The sequence below is a fragment of the Chinchilla lanigera genome, unplaced genomic scaffold (assembly GCF_000276665.1).
Source record: "Chinchilla lanigera isolate Chin_1 unplaced genomic scaffold, ChiLan1.0 scaffold00048, whole genome shotgun sequence".
NCBI classification, from domain to species: Eukaryota; Metazoa; Chordata; class Mammalia; order Rodentia; family Chinchillidae; genus Chinchilla; species Chinchilla lanigera.
The window spans coordinates 5476303-5500443 of NW_004955449.1; the positions used below are offsets into that span (position 1 = coordinate 5476303).

Sequence of the window (24141 nt, forward strand, 5' to 3'; positions counted from 1 at the left end):
GACCTTGCGCTTGCCAGGCAGGCACTTTTGCCGCTGAGCTAAATCCCCAGCCCCCATCTCTGTTAATTTATTCATCTCCCCTTTATATTTAGCTTTGCAAAATTAGACATAAACTATTTCTTTGCAGAATTATTTTAGTTATATTTTTATAGTTTTCTGTTATTCTTATATTGTATCAGATAAAATTCAATCAAAAGTCCATCATTTGGGAACCAATTTTCTAGTTTTTTTGCATCATTGGTGATTGACCTTTGCATTTGGTAGGGGGACTAAGAATCAGTTTTCTTTGAAGTCAAAATTTTGAGTAAAGGGAGACAAAAGAAAAAATATTATATATATATATACTATTTTATTTTGTACTGGGAATTGAATTTAGGATCTTGTACTTGCCAGGCAGGCATTGTGCTGCTGAGCTATATCCCTGGCCCTAAAAATATTCAAATGAACTATTTGTTTTTCTGTTGGTTTATTTTGGGACAAAAACTACTGGAGAAAATATACTTCCTATTGTTTTAAAATCTCTTAGGCATTGCCGCCTAGGCTTAGGAATATCTGTGAGTATCAGAAGGTCAGGAGCGTTTCCATCCTTTGGGGCCGTGTTTCCAGAAGGAGCTGGAGTTCCGTGTCACCAGTGACCAGGCAGGATCCGAGGAGCAGGGAGGCACCCTCACACACTCATAGCCCTCAACAGTCCCCGACAGCTGTCATATCCACAACGTAGAATTATGGAACCCTCAACTTTTAGTGGTAGGAAACAGCCTGGAGATATACTACTGCCATCTCACAAACCAATCTTTGGTCACCAGAATTGCCTGAGGAATAATTTTAATGTGACTCACATGGAAGGCCTCCTAAATTGGAATTCTGGTGACGAGACCTCCCAGAAACTTGTGTTTTTAATCATCAACTCTCATGAGTCTGTGAGCATCCAGGTGTGGACCCCAATTACTGTCTAGAACTTTAAAGGGTCTGATATTTTGCTCTGTCACAAGCTCTCTAGTCAGCCCGACACAAGTTCATGGACGCTGGCGGAATATGCAAGAGCCCTGAGGCAGAGAGGAAGGACTTCATCACTCAGAGCAGTGGCAGTAGCCACAGTCCAGCATTTCTGCACCGTCCCTAGCTTAATCCCCAATCCTCACCAGGAAAGAGAAGAGGGCCAGGTGATGCCAGTAGAAGAACTGGGGTAAGGCACACAAGAAGAAGGCTGGGCTGGAGGAGCCTTTCTTCTGTGATGGGCAGCTGAGCGAGTGCTTGGGGACGACACCATCTCAGTCTTCTAAGGCTGTTTCCTGTATTGGCGCCCTTGAAAAAAAATAATCAGAACAAAGCTAATCAATTCCTTTGCTCACAAGGCATGCAAAAATATGATAGCTCCAGGAAGACTATCTCCCTGGAACAATCTAGTCCAACTCTTTTAAGAATAAGGTAATCAAGGCCCAGAGAGCATTTCATTGGTGACCCCAGGGGACTTATCCAAGAGCCCCTTCTTTCTATCTCTGCTCCATTCATGCTTTCCCAAGCACCTTCCTTTTCTCTGGCATGGATGCTCTGAAGTTAGTAAGCTGTCAGAGATGAAATAATTGGACGGAGGGTTTGCTGAATGAATGATGAAATTACTGCTCAGTAACTGCAAAATGCAAATGTTCAAGGCAGCCAAGAGAGAATTTGAAATGGAGGTAATAGCACATTCATCACCAGCCTGAGCTGCTTTCCTTGATCCTGTTTGGCTTGAATTATAATGCAATGGACAGGACCAGCCTTTCATTTAAACTGAATTGGAAATGTGGTCCTTGACTTTGTAAGCAGAGTGAGTTTTTGAAGATCTTTGTTGTTATGTATCCTGTTATCTTTCTCTAAAGGGGAAATTACTGTGTATTAGAAAATGAGAGGAATCATTAATTGCTTTATAGTTAGCTTTATGTAGGTATTTTAGTGTATTTTAATAGAAAAAGTAAAACAAATTGATCCAAATCTACATAAGCCATCTAGAAATGCTTATCAAACAAAGTGAATAACAAATTAAACAAATTGTTAAATAAATATGCCTAAACATTGAGCATTGAGTAACATTGAAGGCAAAGAAAAATCGTGGACAAAACAATAGGATTCAATACGTAATACTGGGCTTTGAAAAGATAAAATTCTGACACTTTAATAGTAACTTAAAAATCAGAATAGGCGAATACTAATTTTCACTCTTTGTGAAAAAATGTCAACCTAGAAATCCATGTAAAATATCACTTACTTCTGGGGCACTAATTAAGGGAAATGTTACTGAAAATAAGTAAATAACTGTTGGCACCACTTAAGGAATTGCTTAAATTTTCTTGTTGCAGATATGCTGCCTGCCCTGGAGCTGTGGTATAGCCTAGTGCTTTAGTATAATCTTAGAACTTTAGCATTATCTAGTGATTATAGAACATTGATATTTATGAGAAACATCTTGAAAATTTCTTAAATCCTTATATGTACATATACACTGTAGCAGTTTTTTAAATTAAGAGCTATCATTTCAAAGATCCAATGTCTGTATTACTCCTTGTATTAACCCATGTGTGACTGCAAAATGAGAATGCTAAAGTTACCATCAGTTGCACAGTCCTGAAGAGTCTGTCCCCTCCAAAGCATGGCACTGTGTAAAACACTTCAAACCATTCCTCAGAAACTAACAAGCCACCATGTCTGATAGATCTTTGGAGTTGCTCAGAACCAATCAATCCATGACCCTTATATCTGAATGCCAAAAGGCCTGCTATTTAATACAACAGTATAAGACATGTGTATGTACATCCGGATGATTAATGCTGTCCTCTTTTCCCTCAAGAACAAGGACATTCCAGTGGAAGAAAAAGTTGAGCCTGCCCCAGTGAGAAGGATTCTGAAGTTCAATGCTTCAGAATGGCCCTACATGGTGGTAGGAGCCGTGGGTGCAGCCGTCAATGGGGCAGTCACGCCCCTATATGCCTTCTTATTCAGCCAGATTCTCGGGGTAAGCAAGCAGCTGGAAAAGCTTTATTCTCCTCACTTCTTTTTGTATGAGTGGTTGTTAGCATATTTGCTAGGTCAACTCTTTGTTTTAATATACTTAGCTCTTTGCTAGGTCCTTTTCCTCATGTCTAAAAGATGAAAATTTCACTGAGTCTCTACCACACAGAAGGTGAGAAGGTAAGGTTGAGCACTCTTGAATGGACTCCCAGGGTGCTCGTGCAGTTATCATGCGCTTAGTTACCCTCGGGGCAGTGGGTGTAGCTCATGCCCTGAGCGCCTGCACAAGGTCCTGGATTCAGCTCATAGCACATACACGCACAAAATACAATCACTTTGAATAGGGAAGCTTAGCCTTATGCAAACCAAATCAGAATGCAAAGCAGGTGCGCTGAATAATATGAAAGGATTTCAGGGCAGTTTTTAATCTTCCTAAATAGCTAAGGTACAGAGTTTGTCTTTTAACAGCAGGTGTTAGTATGTAAGGTGTAATTCTCTGTTCTCTTACTGATTGTACTAAAATGAGAACATGCAGGGGAAGTGAGGAAAAGCAAGAAAGAAATAAAAATAGGCAGAGATAGATAAGTTTTACTTTACTTTTTACTCTTAGGAGTTTTGCTATTCTTTATTGGATTTTATTACTATAATAATAAATACAAACCTTTACAAGGTATTATCTAAGCACTTTATGTGTAATAGCTCATTGATGCGTCCTAAGACCCAAGTGAGAGAGGGAGTCTTATTATTCTAATTTTATAAAGGAGCAAATCAAAGCTCAGAGAACTTAGGACAGCAAGTGTCAGAATTGGAACTCAGTCCTAGCAAGTCTGACTAGAGAGTCAGGTTCTGAGAAGTCTTATTATTGGTCTTATTTTGGAAAATTAGTCATCAAAATGATGACATAGTTTTAGTGGACACTTTACACACCCAGTGAAGTCAACAAAGAAAAAAAGCCTAGAGCCTAAAGAACATTAGGAACATGTTCAAGGTGAAGCATCCAAAGGATTCTCCGGTGTACCACTTTGGCAGAGCTTAGTGAGAAGAGCTTATGTCTTAGCTCATTCCTCTCCATCTCTCATCACCTCTCTAATAGAAGTCCTGACCATAAAAATATTCCTATGGGCATGAACTGTACAGAAAAACCTGGATAACCAACACACAAAATCAAGTCAGTTGTGTAGGTCCCTAGCCAGTACTTTAATTTTCACACTGCCTCCTTGTGGTGAGTATTGTGTAGTAATTTGCAGGGAGGTAGGAAACTGGAATCAGAAGGGACCTTGAGGAAACTGATCCTTGGTTACTGGTGCAACAACCTTGTATGCTGGACATCCTTTAAGTAATTCATTTACGTTCCTTAATTTCCTAGTAAATAACATCCAAACATCAAGTCATAGTCTTTTACTCAAAAGAGTTATGTTAGACACCATGTTAGAGACTTGAGAATGCCATGTCAGTTATGGTAATTTCCTCAAGACAAACATTAAATATAAAAACGCATCCACCATGCAACAGATACGAATAGATCACTTGCTATCTCCTAGGCACCGCTACTGGTGCTGGGCAAGGGATGGAGGGCAGGAAGGTCTGGCTCTCCCTGGCCTCCAAAGCTGCCACCCTGGCAGGGAGGGGCTCTGAATGTGAATCTCAGTGATAATGAGGCAGTTTTAGCAGGTGGAGGGGATGGAGGGAATCTGAAAAGATAGAAGCCTGCATCCTCTATGTCTGCTTTTTAAAGGAAACTCAGAATGCCAGCTTCTTTGCTAGTTATTCTTTCTGACCAGTAAAAGCAGAATAAATTTTATTTATTTATTTAGTTTTTGGCGCTGGGAATTGAACTCAGGACCTTGCGCTTGCCAGGCAGACGCTTGTGCCACTGAGCTGTATCTCCAGCCCCAGAATAAATTTTATATGCACACAACTTCACCCAAACCATGTTTATGAGCCGCTGTCAAAAGAGTCCTGAATTCCCTGCCAGGACAGCTTTCCTCTGAAGCCGGTTCTGCTACCTGCTTACCATATCCTATGTGCCCACTTCTCTGGGCCTAAGTTTCCTCAATCATGAAGTGAAAGACGACGAAAAGCTCTAAGAGAATTCCTCTTTATTGCTCAGCAAACCACTATCTTCCCTCGCTAATGAAGAAGATTGCTTTTCTGTTTGTCTCAGCATCATTATCACTCCTGATGCTCTCCTCTCACAGGCTGTGATCCTGGGCCTGCTTTTCCTCGCTCTGTTTCATCTGGATATACCTACAGGGCAACATCTACACGTGTGGTGTGGAGAGATCACATTGTGGGACACGGGCCGGCAAATGACTGAGCACTATTAGGAGCCGAATGCCCACCTAGCTGAGCCTCAGTAGCCACATAAGACATAATCTATCTGTTTCACCTTCCCTGTGCCTGTCTGACTTGGGAAATGTGTCAAGGGTAACAACTACTGCAATTTGGGTGTAACATGCTAGACAAAAGCAGAGCTTTGTGAGTTAGCTAGACCTGGATTTGTTGTAGGTCTCTGCTTGTACTATCTGTGCCTGTTTGAGAAGGAAGTTATCTTTGCTGAGACTTAGTTTCTTCATCTGTGCAATGAGGGAGAAAAACTCTACCAAAATTGACTGTTTCAAGAATCCTAATTTAAGGAAATCCTAATTTAAGTTAAAAGTTTTGCCACACCTTTGACATCTGGCACATAGCAAGTTTAATGGATATTTATTTTTTCCTTAAGCACATTTACTATTCCAAAAATAGCGAAGATGTGCTCCTGAACTCCAGCCAGTCTAACCGCCCAGGAGTCTATGGACAGGTAGCCCACTGGACTGCATGTCAGTAATAAGAATGTACCAAGAACTCATGGAGCACAGCATTGTGGGAAAAAGCTGTGGATAGACTAGATGCTCAATATCACAGAACAGTTGTACAGATTTCTACATTAGCTAAGTACTCTTTTTCTTAACACTGAAAAATTGAGAAGATGGAAAATGCCAGAAGCCAAAAGAACATGCCCAGAAGAAAACCACTGTATTGGAGGCTGGAAGATAGGCATTTCCTTGTCCAAGCAAAACTCCTAGCTGAAGGAATTTAGGTGCACACTTGACATTTTGAGCTTCTGTTTTCTATCAATAAAATAAGAGCTAGATGGGCTAAATCTGAATTCTGTAGTTCATGGTGATGCTGAGTGCCCTTCAGGAAGAATGAAAACAATGGCACCATAGGTTTTTTTTTTTTAGTTTGATAACAAAATTAAGAAGAAGGTACAGAGATTTCTCAAATACTCTTTGCCATTCTGGGCTGAGGTGCATTTGCTAAAATTGATGAATCTACATTAACACTTCAAGATCACCCATTATATTAAAGTTCATTCTTAGTGTACTCCTATAGGTTTGGACAAATGTATGTGTTAAGAGAATTTTTACTTAAACATATTTGAATGTATTTATCATGTACTGTTCATAATAATAAAGTTTCTTTTTTCCTTGCTTGTTCTCTCCCAAAGACTTTTTCACTTCCTGATAAAGAGGAGCAGAGGGCACAGATTGATGGTGTGTGCCTACTTTTTGTAACAATGGGCTGTGTGTCTTTTTTCACCCAATTTTTGCAGGTAAGGAATTTTATTTTTCATTAAGTGATGTAGCTGTTTTCCCTCCTTTTTATTTTAAAGTTTCACTGAAGACTCCTTCTTTATGTTTTAGGGATATACTTTTGCTAAATCTGGAGAACTCCTCACAAAAAGGCTGCGTAAATTTGGTTTCAAGGCAATGCTAGGGCAAGACATTGGTTGGTTTGATGACCTCAGAAATAGCCCCGGGGCGCTGGCCACAAGGCTTGCTACGGATGCTTCCCAAGTTCAAGGGGTAAGCTCTGTCTGTCTTAGTCCACTTAGGGCACTACAGCAAAATACTTTTGCTGGGTAATTAGTAATAGAAATTTATTCCTCATAGCTCTCTGGGTTAGGAAGTTTGAGATCAAGGCACCCACAGATTCAGTGTCTGGTGAAGGCTCATTCTCTCAGATTCCAAGATGGACCTTCTCTGCATCTTCACCTTGGAAAGATCTAAGGGGCTAGGATAAATGGCCTTGATCCTATTCACGAAGGCAGAGTCTTTATAACTGAATCAACTCCCAAAGGCCCCCATCACTTAATTCTACCACAGTGGGTATTAGGCTTCAATATGAACTTTGGAGGGCCATGTTCAGACTATAGTGGGGGAAACCTGGGGTATATTAACTGGGGTAGGTGATCTTACCATGGGACAGTCTGATAATCACTTGCATTTTTTGTCTAGAATAGTAACTACTGGGATTGCAGAAATTTCCTACCATTTATAATGCTGAAAAACAGAAGCAGAAGCCTAGAATCAGTGTTATGGTGCATGTCACAGGTTAACAGCATTGGGCATTTCCTCTGCACATACAACTGAGAAAGATTTTCCCGAAATTCCTTTCTCAGACTACTTTCAGGCCCAGAAGTTTAGATTTCCCAAAACCCAATACTACCCTCCCCTCCCAAACATTTCCTCTCGTTTACTTAGTAATTATAGAGTTCCAGATCTTACTTAAGGTCTTTGATCCATTTTGAATTGGCTTTTATATGAGATGAGAGATGGGGGTCAAGTTGCAATCTCCTGCATGTGTATATTCTGTTTTCCCAGCGCAATTTGTTGAAGAGGCTTTTTTTCCTCTATGGGTATTTTTGGCAACTTCATCAGAAGTTAGTTGGGTATTGATGTGTGGATTTATTTCTAGGCTCTCTATTCTGTTTCACTGGTCTTTGCTTCTATTTTTTTGCCAATACTAACTTACATTTGTTATAGTGGTGTAGTATGTCTGGAAATCACCTATCTTTTAAAATTAATTTTATGGGTATTCTTTTGATATGCATAGTGATCACATTCATCATAGGGAATTTGTACCTGTAGATAATATGTCTTGATTCTTCATTTTTTTCCCCCATTACCCTCCCTTCCCACAGCTTTTGTAAATGGGGATGGGAAGAAGGGAAATCACCTTTTGTGATACCTACCACTTTGCTCTTTTTACTGAAGAGTGCTTTGCCAATTCAAGGTCTTTAGTGCTTCCACATGTATTTTAAGATTTTTTTCCCAGTTCTGTGAAAAAGGTCATCGGTATCTTGGTGGAGATTGCTTTGAATTTGTAGATTGCTTTGGGTATTTTTGACATTTGAAAAAACACTAATTTTTCCAATCCATGAACATGGGAGGTCTCTCTGCCTTTTAAGGTCTTTCTCAATTTGTTTAGTGTTTTATAATTTTCATTGCAGAGATCTTTTATTCCTCTAACTTAGCTTTTTCCTCTGTGTATGTGTGTGTGTCTGTGTGCTTTTGTGAATGGGATTGTGAAGGTTTCCATGATTTTTTCTAAGCAAATTTATCACTGGCTTGTAGAAAAGCTACTGCTTTTTGTATGCAGATTTTCTATCCTCCTACTTTACTAAATTTATGTTTTAATAGACTTTTGGTGGGATCTTTAGGTCTGTATGAAATCATCACTTGCAAACAGGGGTAATGTGACTTCTTCCTTTCCAATTTGTATTTCATTTCTGTCTCTTGCCTAATTGTTTTGGCTAAACTTTCTAGTACAGTAATACCTTGGTGATGAATGCTTTTGTCCTTGAATAATTTTGTTCATGAACAGAAGCATTCAGCAAAGTTTTGCTTCCATTCTTGAACTCTGCATTGGGTGACAAACACAGCCACAAGCATCTTCCTCTCGTGAACTCGAATGTGGCCATCTTCCTTGCTCTGACACGTGGTCATGGCTTCCTCTAGTTGAGGTAACAGTCACAGACCTGTTCACACCTCCTGTGAAGCCTTTGTGTGTGCTTTTTAGCTCATACAGTATTGTGCATTATTATTCAATCCAGTACGGATCCAAAGAAAGTGCAGAGAAAGCATGGGGTAAAAAAAAAAGTGCAGAACAGTAATGAAGGTGACAAAAAAGTGCACAGCAAGAATGGTAAAAAGGTTTTGAAGAAAATGACCACTGAACTGAAGAAAGAAATTGTAGAAAAGTGTGAGTGTGCTATTTGCGGGACTGAGCTGGCCTTGGAGTACAAGATTGCAAAGTCAACAGTCGAGACTATTTTGAAGCATAAAGATGTCATCAAAGGAGTTGATGTGGCAAAAGGAGTAATGGTGTTAGCTGAGCAGAGGACGCAGGTGCTGGAAGACGTGGAAAAACTTTTGTCTGTGGGGCTGAGTGAGAAGCAGCTGGCAGGTGATTGTGTTAGTAAAGCAATGATCTGTGGAATAGCCAGGAAGTTGCACAGTGACTTACTGCAAAAAGACCCCTGTCCAGATGCAACAAGTGATGAATTTAAAGCTGTAGAGGGTGGCTCCTCTGATACATTCCAGAGAAGTGGCATCCACTGTGTGATAAGACATGATGAGGCTTCTGGTTCTGACAAGGTCACTGCCGAAGCCTACAAGGAAGAATTCATGGAATTAATGAAGGCAGAAGGATACGTCGCTCAACAAGTGTTCAACTGCGATGAAATGGCTCTTTGGAAGAAGATGCAGAACAGAACCTATATCTCGCAGGAGGGAAAAGCACTGCTGGGCACAAGCCCATGATGGACAGATGGACCCTTTTGCTGTGTGTGAATGCAAGCACCAATCTGAACATTAAGCCGCTACTGGTGAATCATTCCCAGCTCCCTCATGCATTCAAGGAACAGGATATGGACAAGGCCAGACTGCCTATCATGTAGAAGGCCAGTGTGACAGCTTGGGTCACAGGGCAATTGTTCATGGAATGGCTGCATGAGGTGTTCGCACCCACTGTTAAGAAATATCTTTCTTCCAACCAAGTGTCTGAAAGGTGCCTTCTGATGGACAGTGCTCCAGCACACCCTCCAGCCGTGGTGAATGATATGGACACTGAGTATGACTTTGTAAATGTCAAGTCCCCCGCACAACACAACACCTCTTCTGTAGTGCATGGACCAGCAAAGGATCTGCAACTTCAAGAAATTGTACACAAAAGCCCTTTTCACCAGGTGTTTTAATGTCACTAGAGAGATGTCCTTGACTCTGGAAGAATTCTGAAAGAAACATTTCAGTGTGCTCCACTGCATCAACTTCACTGACAAAGCCTGGAAAGATGTCGTGTGCCAGGCCTTAAACAGCCCGGAGGAAACAGCCAGAATCTGTGACTGAACCTGACTTCGAAGGGTTTGATGCACAGAGAGTGGAGGAGATTGTGTCCATGGGCAAGAGTATGGGTCTGGATGTCAGTGACGTAGACACAGAGGAGCTTGTTGAGGACCATAAGGAGGAGCTGACCATAGGAAAACTTGCTGAACTCCAGAGTGAGCAGCAGAAGGCACTTGATGAGGAGCATTCCGCCAAGGAAGAGGAAGACAGGGAGGAGGGTGGCAGTGATATGATAAAATCCACTATGGAGAAAGGGAGTGAATGCTAGGATTTCTTTGAGAAGCACCACCCCACCATAAGTGTAATGAACACAGTGCTGAATCACATAAATATTTGATAATGTATTCTGCAGCACAGAAGAAAAACAAGTGACATTAGGATTTTTCATCAAAATTGACCCAGCAGCTCAGAGACAAAGAAGAGAGGAAACTCCTGAAGGAGAACTTCCCAGTGTCCTCATGGAGGTGGGGGGGTCCTCCCTCCAAACAATAACCTGCTCCCCACCCACCTTTCTGTCCTCCAAGCCAGAAGTCAGCTCGAGCAGTGCTAATGTTCTCTTTCTTCTTACTGTATAGTACTGTATTTTGTTTTAAGTTTTGTGATTAAAAACACTGTTCAAAAAAGATTAACCTTATTTACATTAAACCTTATGTGAAAATTTGACTTGGTTTGCAACCAGTTCATTTGGCAGCCAGAACTGTGCAATGAATTAAGTTCATGAAGTGAGGTTCCACTGTACTGTACTGAATGAGGGCAGTGACAGCAGGCACCTTTGTCTTGTTTCTGATCTTAGAGGAAATGCTGTTGGTTTTTCCCCACTCACTGTGAGGTTAGCTATGGTTTTGTCATATGTAGTTTTTATTATGATGAGGTATGATCCTTCTATGTTTAATCTGTCCAGGGCTCTTATCATGAAGGAACGTTATCAGATAGTTTTATGCATATATTGAGGGGATTATATGATTTTTTAATTCCTCTTTTGATTTATGTGATTATATTTATTGATTTGTGTACTTTGAACCATCCTTGCATCTCTAGTATGAAACCAATGTGATAATGGTATATTGTCTTTTTCATGTGCTGTTGATTTTAATTTGTAAGGAATTTTTATGTCTTTGTTTATCAGGGATATTGATCCATAGTTTTCCTTCTCCACTTCCTCCTTCCCTTTTCCCTTCTCCTTCTCTTCCTCCTCTTTAATCTCCTCCTCCTCCTCTTCCTCCTTCTTCTTTTTATATCCTCCTTAGGATTTGATAGCAGGCTAATTCTCACCTCATACAATGAGTCTGTAAGGGTTCTCTCCCTTTTAGTTCTGTGCAATAATTTGAGAAGCATTGGTGTTATTTCTTGATAAAATTCAGCAGTGAGGCCATCCAGTCCTGGGCTTTTCTTGGCTGGAAAAGTTTTTCTTGGTTGGAAAACTTTTTCTTGCTGGTTCCAGAAGTTTGTTTATTTCACCTAATTTTCTAATTTTAGCATTTAGTTTTTCAAAGTAATCTTTTTAAGTTTCTGTGGTATCAGTTGGAATGTCTTTTTCATTTCTAATTTTATTCATTTAGATTTTCTCCCCCAACCCCAGCTAAAGGTTTATCAGTTTTGAACCAAATCTTTGTTTCATTGACCCTTTGTATTTTTTCAACTCTATTTCATTTGTTTCTGCTCTGACCTTTGTCATTTCTTTCCTTATACTCTTTTTGAGTGTTTTCTTCTTGCTTTTTGAAGACCTTGAGCTGCATCATTATGTTGTTTATTTAAGGTCTTCCTATTTTTTCATAAAGCCACCCATTTCTATAAACTTCCTTCAATGTACTGCTTTTGCCATATCCTATATGCTCATTTATTTTTTTGTTTTAGTATCAGGAATTGAACTCAGGGCCTTGCACTTGTCAGGCAGGTGCTTGTGCCACTGAGCTATATTCTTGGCCCAATATCCTATAGGTTCTAGTATGCTTTTTTTCCAGTTTTATTTGTTTGAAGGAACTTTTAAATTTCTCTTATGACTTCCTCAATAACCTGTTTATTTAAAAATGTGTTATTTAGTCCCCACGTATTTGTATAATTTATATAAGTTTTGTTGCTGTTCATTTCTAGTTTCATTCTTTTATGATCAAAAAAGATACAAGCTATGATTTCAATCTTTTTTGAATTTCTTAAGGCTTGTTTTGTGGCCTAATATATAGTGTATTTTAGAGAAAATTTCATACATCGATGAAGAGAATGTGTTAGTCTATTTCATTCATAATGTAGCTTAATTCTTATGCTTTTAAAATGATTTTTGCCTGGATGATCTAGTTGTGAAACTAGGGTATCAAAATCCCCTACTACTATTGTATTGGAGCCTAGTTCTCCCTTTAGGTCTAATAGTGTTTGGTGTATAAAATCCAATATTAGGTGCACATAGATTTATAATCATTGTATGTTCTTTTTGACATTGTCATTTGATCATTATACAGTGACTTTCATTGCCTCTTCTCACTGTGTATAGTTTAAAGTTTATTTTGTCAGATGTAAGTATGGCTGCTCTGCTTTAGTTTGGATTCTATTTGCTTGGAATATCATTTTCCATCCATTCACTTTCAGGCTGCATGTTTGTTTACTGGTGATGTGAATTTCTTGTAGGAAATACATTTTAGATCTTGGTTTTGGATCATTTCAGCCAGTCTAAATGTTTAATTAGAGAATTAAGACCACTTACATTCAGAATTATTAATGAAAAGTATACATATGTGCCTATCATTTTGTTGATTTTCTTTAAGTTGTTTGAATAGTCTTTGATTCTTCCTCTTTTATTCATCTTTGTGGTTTGATGGTTTATTGTCGATGACTCCAGATTCTCTTCTACTTCCCCATTGTGTATCTAGTCTTCTAGTGGGATTCCTGCTTTCACATGCTATCAAATTGGTGGTCACGTGTATCTTTCTCACACTTCTGGTTGTGGAACTCACTTAAAAATAGTCTTTGTAATGCTTATCTGGTCACCATTGATTCCTCTAGCTTTTGCTTATTTTGGAAGATCTTTATTTCTCCTTTGATGCTGAAGGATACCTCTCTTTGTGATGTTCGCGGTTATTTTCTTTTAGGACTCAAAATACATCATTCCACACACACCCCACCCCAGCCTGTAGGATTTCTGCTGAGATATATGCTGTTAGTCTAAAGGGGTTGCCCTTAATTGTGTCCTCACATATTTCTCTTGCAAATTTTGAATTCTCTCTTTGTCTTGGACGTTTGAAAATTTGACCATAATATGTTGTAGTGAGGGTCTTTTCTGGTCATGTCTTTTTGGGGTTATGTAGGCCTCCTGTACCTGCTTTTACATCTTTGAATAGATTTTCTATGTCCTTAACTCTCATTTCAATAAGTAAACTCACACTGTTGTCCATCCATCACCACTATCCATCTCTAAAGCTTTTCATCATCCTAAACAGAAACTCTACACCTATTGAATAGTAACTTCCCATCCTGGTCCCTAGTCTCTGGTAACTACTATTCTACTTACTGTCTTTATGAATTTAACTGCTTTAGATGCTTCATATAAGTGGAATAATATAAAATTTATCCTTTTTTCCTGGCTTATTTCACTTAACATAATTTTTCAGTGCCTTGTTATAGAATGTATTAGAACTACATTCCTTTTATGGTTAAAATATTCATTGTATGCTGGTGTAATTTATAACTGAAATGTCCCCCAAAGGCCCACTTAATAAAGCATTGGTTTCAAGCCCATAGCACTATTCTGAGTTGGTAAAGATTTAAGAGGTGGGGCCTCACTGAAAAAAGTTAGGCCAAGGAGGACATGCCCTTGAAGGGGAATTGGGCTGGCTCTTTCTCTCTCTCTCCCTCCCTCTGTCTCTCCCCGCTCTCTCCCTCTTCCCCACTCCCTCCTGATCTCCATAAGGTGAGTAGATTTCTCCATTATGCATGTACTCCTTCCATGACGTATTGTTTCACCACAAACCCCAAAGTAATGGACCATCCAACCATGGACTGAAACCTCCAAAACATTGATCCAGTATATGCCTAATCCTTTTTAAATTGATTGTCTCTGGTATTTGTTACAGTAACAGGAAGCTAGCACATGTATTTATATCACATTGTTTAGTCATTTGTCTATTAGTGAAGATTTGCATTTTCATCTCTTTGCTATTGTGAATATTACTGCTATGAATATGACCATACAAAAAAGAAATCCTTAATCATATTTTACCTCTGTCTCCAAAGGAGTTAATAGTGATGCATGAGTATTCTTTGTAGCACAAGTTCTTATTCTCACATTTATGTCTTCAATATAGTATAAAGATGCACATTATTCTTGAATAGTACTGCCTGAGCACTTAATGGTTATTAATAATTTTTAGTTGTTTTACATTCTTTATCTTAAAAATGCTGAAGGCTCTACATTTTATTAAGAAGTCACATAGTTGTACCCACCCAAATGTCTTCTACACAGAGTACACCAAACTTTGGTCAGTGAATAGCTACAATGAAAATGAAGACTTAAAACCATAGAATACTTTTCATCAGTATAGATTATTACCACACTGGTCCTGAGTATACTGAGACTGAATCTGTTTTTGTTCATCTCCTTTGTTTTATTTTGTTTTTTGGTACTGGGAATCAAACTCAGGACGCTGGGCTTGCCAGGCAGGCGCTTGTGCCACTGAGCTACATCCCAGGCCCTGTTCATCTACTTTGACTTAACAGCTGTTCATTAAGACAGTGTGTAACTTTGTACCACTGAACAGGATAACTTCAATGAGAACCAAAGTAGTGTCTCATTACTAATTTCAACTTCAAAACTATAATTATAGAGTAAACTTTAATCTTTACTGAATAATAAGTAATATTATCACGAGCCAAGTGCATAGGTGCCTGGGACACATGTAACCCATGCTTAAGGGTTACATGTGTAATCTGCTCTAGCTCTGATATCCATAAAGTAATATCAGTCAGTAGCTGAACTCCAAAGAAGTTGTTATTAAATACATATTTTAAAATTTAGCTTTCAAATACATTAAGGGATCTTAGCATTTAAAAGAACCTACTGTTATATACAAGATCTATCATATCATCTAGTAATTCCATTCCTCAGTTTATATACAGAAGAATTGAAGGGATAGAGTTGAACAAATCAATGTTTATAACAGCATTATTCACAGTAGCCAAAAGGTAATGATACAACTCAAGTACCTAAATTAAATAAAATGTGGGATATACCTACAATAGAATATATCCAGCCTTCAAAAAGAATTAAATTTTGATATACACTACAATGTAGATGAACCTTGAAAAGGTGATGTCAGTAAAATAAAGACATAGAATGACAAATACTTCATGAGAGACCTAGAATAGGCAATTTTATCAAGACAGAGACTGGAATAAATTCTCCAGTAACATGGGGAGGGAGGAGGAGATAATTGTTTAATGGGTGCAGTGTTTTTTGCTGGAGATGATGAAAAAGTTTGGGGTATAGATGTGATGGTCACACAACAGGTGTAATGTTTTCAGTGTCCCTGAATTATATATTTAGAATGGCTAAAATGATAAATATTATGTTATGTATATGTTAAATAATAAAAAATAACCTTTCTTTTTGGTATAAAATAGCCCTTTCACACAATGGCATTTGATGAAAGAGACCACGTGTCTGAGTCGGGTTGGTTGCTTTGGTTTGCAGGCTGCTGGTTCTCAAATCGGGATGATGGTCAATTCCTTCACCAACGTCTTGGTGGCCATGATCATCGCCTTCCTCTTTAGCTGGAAGCTCAGCCTGGTCGTAGTGTGCTTCTTCCCCTTCTTGGCTTTATCAGGAGCCCTACAGACCAAAATGTTGACAGGATTTGCTGCTCAAGACAAAAAGGCTCTGGAGAAAGCAGGGCAGGTAAGCCTATGTCTCTAAGTTTCTGCTTATGAGTGAACGGCTGTGTGGCAAACTGTTAAAAATGGAAAATACAAAGAGACTTAGGAATCCATAAGCCCACAGACATGCACAATTAGCAGCCTCCCACCAGCCTTCTGCACATGTGACCAGACCCAGAGTCTGTGACCACAAAGCTAAAATGCACAGATTTCAGCAGGTGAGGAGAAATAGTGGGGTAAACACAGATGTTTACATGTTCAATTTTCTCTAAAACTGTTCTATATTCCACATCACAATTTGTTGTATTCTCACTTGCAGGGGTATAATAGTTCAGTTTCTATGAGATTTTCTCAGGTTAATGGTTTCCCTGAGATCTGCTGGCCACAGAAGGAACGGGCAGAACTTTTTAATGACACAAGCTTTCTGTTGTCACACTTTAGTGTCTTCTAGGCTCATGCAGAATGCCTTTTGCAAATAGAATCATGAGCTGCAGTTTAGGCTTCAAATATACTTAAGTGTTAACTATGCCTGTGACATTAACTATGTCAAAAGTCTATTCTAATTAGCATCTGGTCATCAAGGAGTAAATGAGAGGATGATGACATGAACATTTTTCAGGTTAAAAAAAATCACACCCACACATGAACACATTCATTACTGACAAATTCAGTATAACCAAAGCTTTGTATATTTTCATGGAACAATGGAACAGATGTGACACTGCTCAATTAGACAAAGCCAAAGGATTTTATATGCCAGTGATATAATGTATCCACTTTTATGCCTTTCTAAAGGGTAGGACCCTAATTTAGAAAGATTGATTAATCATCTTAGAGTACAATTGAAACACACATTTATAATGTAGACAGAATAACATTAATTTTAAGTTAAATAATTTTTGATCAGGTTAATTTTTAAGCAAAGTAGAACATAATATTTTAAATTTATACTATGAGTAGTCTTTTGTCTCAGAAGATATCTAAAGATAGCCACTGTAGACATTTCAAATGAAATTAGCAAGGAAATACAAAGCTTGAAAAGTAATGCATGGGTACTTTCTTCACGCTTCTCTCCCTCAGAAGTAGAGGAAAAAAGCCACGCTAAAACTAATAGAACCTGAATTTAGCTGACAAAATCTCACGGTACAGTATGGTTGACCTCTAGCAACTTCTCTGTATTGTCAGATGCTACAATTCCACCTCCAATTTGTAGCAGATCCTGCCATTTGTATGAGATCTAATCCATTTAGTTGTTAAAATATCACAAAGGGGTTATTTCTGCTCTTTTATTCCTAATACTCTTTAATTTTTCAGATTACCAATGAGACCCTCAGTAACATTCGTACTGTTTCTGGGATTGGAATGCAGAAGCTCTTTATTGAAGAATTTGATGCTGAGCTGGAGAAGTCATTCAAAACAGCCATTAAAAAAGCAAATGTCTATGGAATCTGCTTTGGCTTTTCCCAAGGCATACCATTTATTGCAAATTGTGTTTCCTACAGATATGGAGGCTACTTAATTCCCAATGAGGGGCTCCATTACAGCTATGTGTTCAGGTGAGAAATATCCCACCAAGGTCAGAAAAGAGAGACATCCTAAGCAGGAGTTGCCTGGTTGTATCACTTAGGTTTTTTTGCTGCCTAACAAACCATCCCAGACTCAGTGTCTTAAAACATCTAGGATTTACTACTTCTCAAGACTGTGGATTATCAGGTAGTTCTTCTGGCCTGATCTGAGTTAGGCTTCAGAGTATACACCTGTCCCCGCATGGCCTCTCCAATAGTCAGCTTGTTTTCTGCATGAATGATCTCAGAGTTCTAAATGCAACAAAGAACAAACACCAGTGTGCAAGAACTTTTTAAGTCTCTCCGTGTGTCACATTTTCTGATGTATCTTTGGCCAAATAAAGTCATATAATCCAGCCTAGATTTAAAGAATAGAGACATTGAACCCATCACCAATGAGAGGAGTAAAACAATCATATTGCAAAGGAATTCATGATACGATGAATTAATGTGATCATCTTTATGACCTACTACATTTGCTAATGCTGAGAAACCCCAGAAGCCTTGAATAAGATGGTTCATAGGGCTGTCATATTTGACTTCTCTAGTCTCATGAAAAGACAGCAGGCTTCTAGCTGACTTCCCATAGGTAGAGACAATATAGACCACATAGGGCCCCTTAAACTCCTTTCTTAATAATGCCAGAGTCTTCTTTTCTCATAAGATAGCTTTGAGCCCAGTTCCTCACATTTCTAGAGGCTAGAGTCTACAGACTGGGAGCCCATGTACATGGGTGCAGTGGGGGGCAGTGAGGGAAAGTCTTCAGGAAAAGTAGTCCCAATAAGAATTTGTTCTCTCGAGTTTCATTCACCAGCCGTGAGTTCTTTTTCACCTGTTATCTTTCTCCCAGCACTTTTCTAATCCTCTGCTATAATCACAGGAGAATCTCTTTACTAAATATTTGATATTAAAATCTACTAACCCAATCAGAAAACACCAACTATTTCTTTTTGTTAGTTTATACACAACTTTTCAGCAACTATTTGACAACATGTGAAAATTGAAGGACTACAGAAAACTCCCAGTTTCTGACCTTGCTTTAAAAACTGGAAAGTCATTGTTCATCATTTTTCATTTCATTTTGAATGTTTTCATTCCTTAAGCTTTGGAGTGGACCTCTGGAGATATTTGGATTTGCAACTCTGCTTATAACTTTGCATTAAGGCACACAAACGCATCTGCTGCCCTCACCTTCATGCTGGCCAGGCTCTCTGTGAATAGGGGGACAGGTGGACAGTTTGGAGGACTTCCTCTCATATCATAGTCTATGCAGTGGCAAAGATATCTCTCATCATATTTATCATTCACTCATTTGTTCTTTCATTAAATCTATGTTGACTATTATTAGAGCTGAACCAAGAAGAAGGGTATAGGCAGTCATCTTTCTAATCTTGTCTGAACCATGAGTTACATAAAACTGATACATTGTCCATTATGATCTAATATTAGAATTTTAAGAGAATTAACCCAATCTTGGGTGATCTTTCAGTCCCCACTCCTTTTTTAAAAAGTAAATGTCAAACTTTCCCCCCTCAAACAAACAAAAAATATGTTATAAGTTGTTGTGGCAGACAACAGGTAGGTCTGAGCCCTACCCTGTTCACTTCATCCCTCACCCATTTTTTTATAGAACACAATTGAAAATTGCCAATCTCTAACCCCCGCTTACCCAGATAGGTCTGAAATATCTTGCTCAAGGCTGTGGTCTTCCCCTAGCAGAACCAGGTCTTGACCCTACACTCTTGACTTTTCCACCATCACCAACCACATCCCAACACTCTGTAACCTGGGTATCTGTCTGATTGCAGGGTGATCTCTGCAGTTGTGCTGAGTGCAACAGCAGTTGGGAGAGCCTTCTCTTACACCCCAAGTTATGCCAAAGCTAAAGTGTCAGCTGCACGCTTTTTTCAACTGCTGGACCGAAGACCTCCAATCAGTGTATACAGTAATGAGGGTGAAAAATGGGTAAGTGTTGAGCCGGGGAAATTGTGCATATGTGTGGTATGTGTTTGGATGTGGTCAGACAGTGCCACTCAGCTTCCAAATTTCTGCTTTCATTTACGTGCACTCAGAACAGAGAGATAATAGATATGTGAATGAACATGAGTGAAGTAATCAGCATTTATATCATCCATAAAGTTGGCATTTGAATAAAGCAATAATATGTAATTTTATTAGTCCATTGTCTATTACTATAACAAAATACCTGAGGCTGCTCAGTGTATAAGGTTCACAGTTTTGAACGCTCAGAGCCAAAGATCAGGTGGCCCTGATTCAGCCTCTGCTGATGGCCCTTTATCAACATCACCTCACAGTGAGGAGCATCACGGCAGAAGCTCATGCTTGAGGGAAGCTGCAGTGGGGAGGGGCAAGTCTCACTTTTTTATAATAAGCTTCTCTCAGGGACAAACTAGGGTCTAAAAAGAACTTACATTAATTCTTCTGGAAGGCAGTGCCCCCAGTGACCCAGTCACCTCACACTATACCTCACCGCTTAGATGTGCCATACCACTTCTCAACATCATGACACTAGGAACCAAGCTTCCAGGGCAAACCGCATCCAAGCCCATCACACCAATGAAGGCTAAAATCTGTGTCATCTAAAGCACATTTACTTCCAGAATAAATGAAACCAGATGTCTTTTGAGACCTACACAATTATGATATTTTGGTATGAAATGTAGAAAAACAAGTTCTTCCTGTCCAACGACATTGATTGAACTCATATTTATCTGGACACAGATTTCAGCTCATCCGAATGCTCAGAAAATTAATTCAATATCAACAAGAAATATTTTTTCTTCTAATTGATTATTCCCAGAAGTGTTTTTAATCTTTCCTATTTTTTTAAAATCTCCATATGTTCAAGAAAGCAAAGCAAACCAGAACACATTAGTAAAGGTAAACTGGATTCTGGAATGTTTTTAAATTGGTCAAATGACCTGTTTTTCCTTCAGCTCAATACAAGTATAGTCCCTGTGTGGTCTATTAAATGTCTATTCATATCTAGAGTTCATAATTCAGATTTTAAACACCACAAAGTATTCACCTTTGCTCTACAGACCTGAGGTAACTTTCTCTCAGAGTCATTTCGAGTATGATGTTATTGTAGTAAGTCTTTCGGGGAATAGGGCTGCAGAGGTTCAGATAGTGACTGGTTTCTGTGATGTATTATTATCTTTTAGCTATTCTCTTCCATGTGGTGTGTAAAAGAGTGGATGACAAGAAAATCTCCTTAGATTAGAATGGAAATAAAAGATCAGATGTCTTTAATTTTATTGCTCAATTCTTCTTTATGCTACACCTGCCAGAATAGGGAATAGGATGTCATTTCATTGAGTTTTATGTCTATATTTGGCAACAAGGTATGTAGATTTAGGTGCATTTTCAATATTCTAGGCTGCAGTAGAAGCATACGTAATTCCAATCTTCCCATCCACAGGACAATTTCCAGGGGAAGATTGACTTTGTTGACTGTAAATTTACATATCCTTCTCGACCTGATATGCGAGTTCTGAATGGTCTCTCAGTGTCGGTTAATCCAGGACAGACAGTGGCGTTTGTTGGGAGCAGTGGGTGTGGCAAAAGCACCAGTATTCAGCTGCTGGAACGGTTCTATGATCCCGATGAAGGGAAAGTGGTAAGAACTGCATATGCTTTTGAGAATTTCGCTTTCTACCAAAAATTTCTGTAAAAGTGGTCTCCAAGATTGTGCCTTGTCAGGCTTCCTCTAAAGTGCTTGCCTCGGGCACTTAGCCCATTTCCAGCCATTTGCCGGTTGACCTGATTCTACCTCCCAATTTCTATCATATTCTCCCCGGTTCCAGATGGCCTGCTGACCAGTTAGGCAAAGAAAATTGGGCACAACGCAAAGCTGGAGATGAGTGTGTTTGGCAAGAGCTCTCCCTTACTGGTAAATGGAGCAGAACGTGTAGATTAATCAGGAAACTAATGGTCAGGAATGGAAAAAAGTGGGGATGATGAGGGACACAATGATAAATGAGGAAGGAAGGGGATTGATCATGAAAAATCAAAGAAAATCCTGGTTCCAGAAGCTTAAACCTAAATGATGTAAGGAGCTCAAATTGATAAAGCTTTGGCAAGGATATGTGAAACACTGGTGAATTGTTTTGTTGTTTATTTCTTTCACAGTATTTCTTTCCCTTTTCCACCCAACTAATCTATTAAAAGATAGCAAAGTCAAGTAATGAAAAAGATTTTAAACAAAAGTAACATTGTTTTGTATTTCTTTGCTGAAAGACAACTATTTTAGCTACTTGATGTTTTAAAATCTCTCACTGCTTACTTCCATGTCTCTAAAATATTCATGCTGCTGTTTTCATGATTTAACAAATTCAGCCTCTTTGTAGACTTTTTAATTTGTTTGTTTGTTTGGTTTCTTGAGACAAGGTCTTGCTAGTAGTTCAGGCTGGCTTTGAATGTACTATGGAGCCCAAGTTGATCTTGAACTTCATGGCAATCCTGCTGTCTCAGCCTCTTGAGTGCTGGGATTGCAGGTGTGCACCACTGTGCCCGGCTTTGTTAATTTATTTTTAAGACATGAAAATTAGCTTACCTTTACCATTCCTCTCCTTTTACCCAGTTATCTCAATATAGTTACAGCATTTTAAATCTATTTATAAATTTGACTAATACAATTTTTATTGCTTTGCTACCCAATACATAATATCCCCTGAATTCTTGCTTTCTAAAATGAGAATGTTAACCATCTTATCTTTTACTTCTGGCTTCCTCCTTTTACCTCTCAGGTTTTAACCATTCTTTAATATTACCAAGAGCATACAATCTGCATTGTTATAACAGTATCATTCTGGTTTTTACTATAGGTTGAGTCTAAAATTTCAAAATTAATTAAAAGCTTTTATTTTACTTATGTAAATATTGTTCACTTCAAGTAGTGAGATGTTATAGAATATTTTCCTTCTTGACAGTGTTTTACAAGAGGCCCTCTTTTCTCTTGTTTTCTCTGCCTTCTAATTTTTAAAAAATATTTTTCCAATGTCTCTGTTTTGCCATTTATTCTGAGGGCCTACTTCTTTCCTTCATTTTTATAAAGGTTTGGACTAATTTCTGCCTATTAAACATTTGTTACCCAATGAAGGCTTTACAATGTTTTCTTAGTCTAGATCCCTTATTTTCTTGTTCCCGTATCTTGCCCTTTCTTGGATTTCACCCTAGTTTTGTTGAAACATATCCACAAGTAGTTTTCTAAGAAGTGGGTCAGAGGTATGTGTTTAAAATTGTTTTATTTTGCTTCATACTTGATCAGTAATTTAATCCTAGTATTTTAAAGTGTCCCATCTGATTTGCTGAAGAGTATAATTGTCATTGAAATGAAGGTAGATAAAATTATGGAGACAATTGCTAACAGAAACTTGAAAGAGGCAACTAAAGATTCCCTTGACTAAAGCAAGTAAGCAAGCAAAGAGATATTGGCAGAATCCAGGAAGTTATGTAAATAAGTAGCAAAACTTTATTGTCATAATTTATAATCACTTTGTTATTAACCTTGATGTAAAGATTTTCAGTTGGTTGAAAGAATGTGGTGATTGAATGTACAAAACATATTGCACTGAAGATCCAATCTCTCAGTAAGGGAAAAGGCTCAGTTTCCCAAAATGCCAACTCTCTCATGCTCATCAGCTAGGTAGACTGTGAACTATGTGAGATGCTGGGGCCTGAACCTATCATGTGTGACCTCTCCAACAATAGTGTGAATACTAAGTGCACTTCTCTGAATGCACACAGCAAATGTTGGATCACAGGTTGGAAGCAAGGCCCATGAAGAAATAATTTTTTGCTTCTATTTTATAAGCACAGTGTATTTTTGTCGCATCATTGTGAAACATGTTTACAAACATTTTTAAGTAGAAGAATACCACCTTATCAATTTTTAAAATTCTCTTTGCTCCTAGGGAAGCTACCAAATGCAATTATTTAATATTTTCAATGCTTAATTAGCTACCTATGAGGTGTCCAGTACTCTTTGGGGGAGATTCCTAAGGAGCCTAAAGTATGTCTTCTGCCTTCTAGGAGCTCAAAATGCACATGTACATGTACAACACTAACAGAAAGCTTGATTTCTAGGTGCTAAGTTGTGCTTTGCAGATATAAGCACAGTACTGTGGAAATCAAGTAGAATAGGATGAATGAGGGGTAGATATTGTTGATGAATGCCTGATATTTTTTCTAATGTTTGCTTTTTTATTGCTTGGAAATGATCTAAAATATAATCTATTCACACCATCAAATATAATCTTTTTTCTGATATCACAGGGCCAGATACAGTTGTAATATTCTAGGACTCGTTAGTGAACCAGCTCTAATGGTAGATGTTTGAGTACTATACTTTTGATCTGCCTTCTAGAATGTGAGTTTCTAGAAAACAGATGCTATGTTTTCCTTGTATAACAAATACAGTCTGTTTTGCATGGAATCTTTGTGGCAGATGATTCTGTATATGATTGTTGACTAAGTGAACAAAAGGTTTTTTTCTTTCCCTGGATTTATTACCTCAGTTATTCAGAAAGTGCTATCTG

At 38.5% G+C, this 24141-nt stretch overlaps 1 protein-coding gene across 4 annotated transcripts in view; it reads left to right on the forward strand.

The window, feature by feature from the left end:
• Abcb11 (ATP-binding cassette, sub-family B (MDR/TAP), member 11) overlaps positions 1 to 24141 on the forward strand; it is a 98672-nt gene that overhangs the window by 63345 nt on the left and 11186 nt on the right. For all 4 annotated transcript variants that reach the window (XM_013518809.1, XM_013518807.1, XM_005393268.1 and 1 more), the window contains 7 exons: positions 2828 to 2992; positions 6479 to 6583; positions 6675 to 6836; positions 15835 to 16038; positions 17331 to 17572; positions 19390 to 19546; positions 21024 to 21221. In XM_013518809.1, coding sequence (XP_013374263.1) covers positions 2828 to 2992; positions 6479 to 6583; positions 6675 to 6836; positions 15835 to 16038; positions 17331 to 17572; positions 19390 to 19546; positions 21024 to 21221 — 1233 coding nt within the window. The remainder of the gene's footprint in view (positions 1 to 2827; positions 2993 to 6478; positions 6584 to 6674; positions 6837 to 15834; positions 16039 to 17330; positions 17573 to 19389; positions 19547 to 21023; positions 21222 to 24141) is intronic.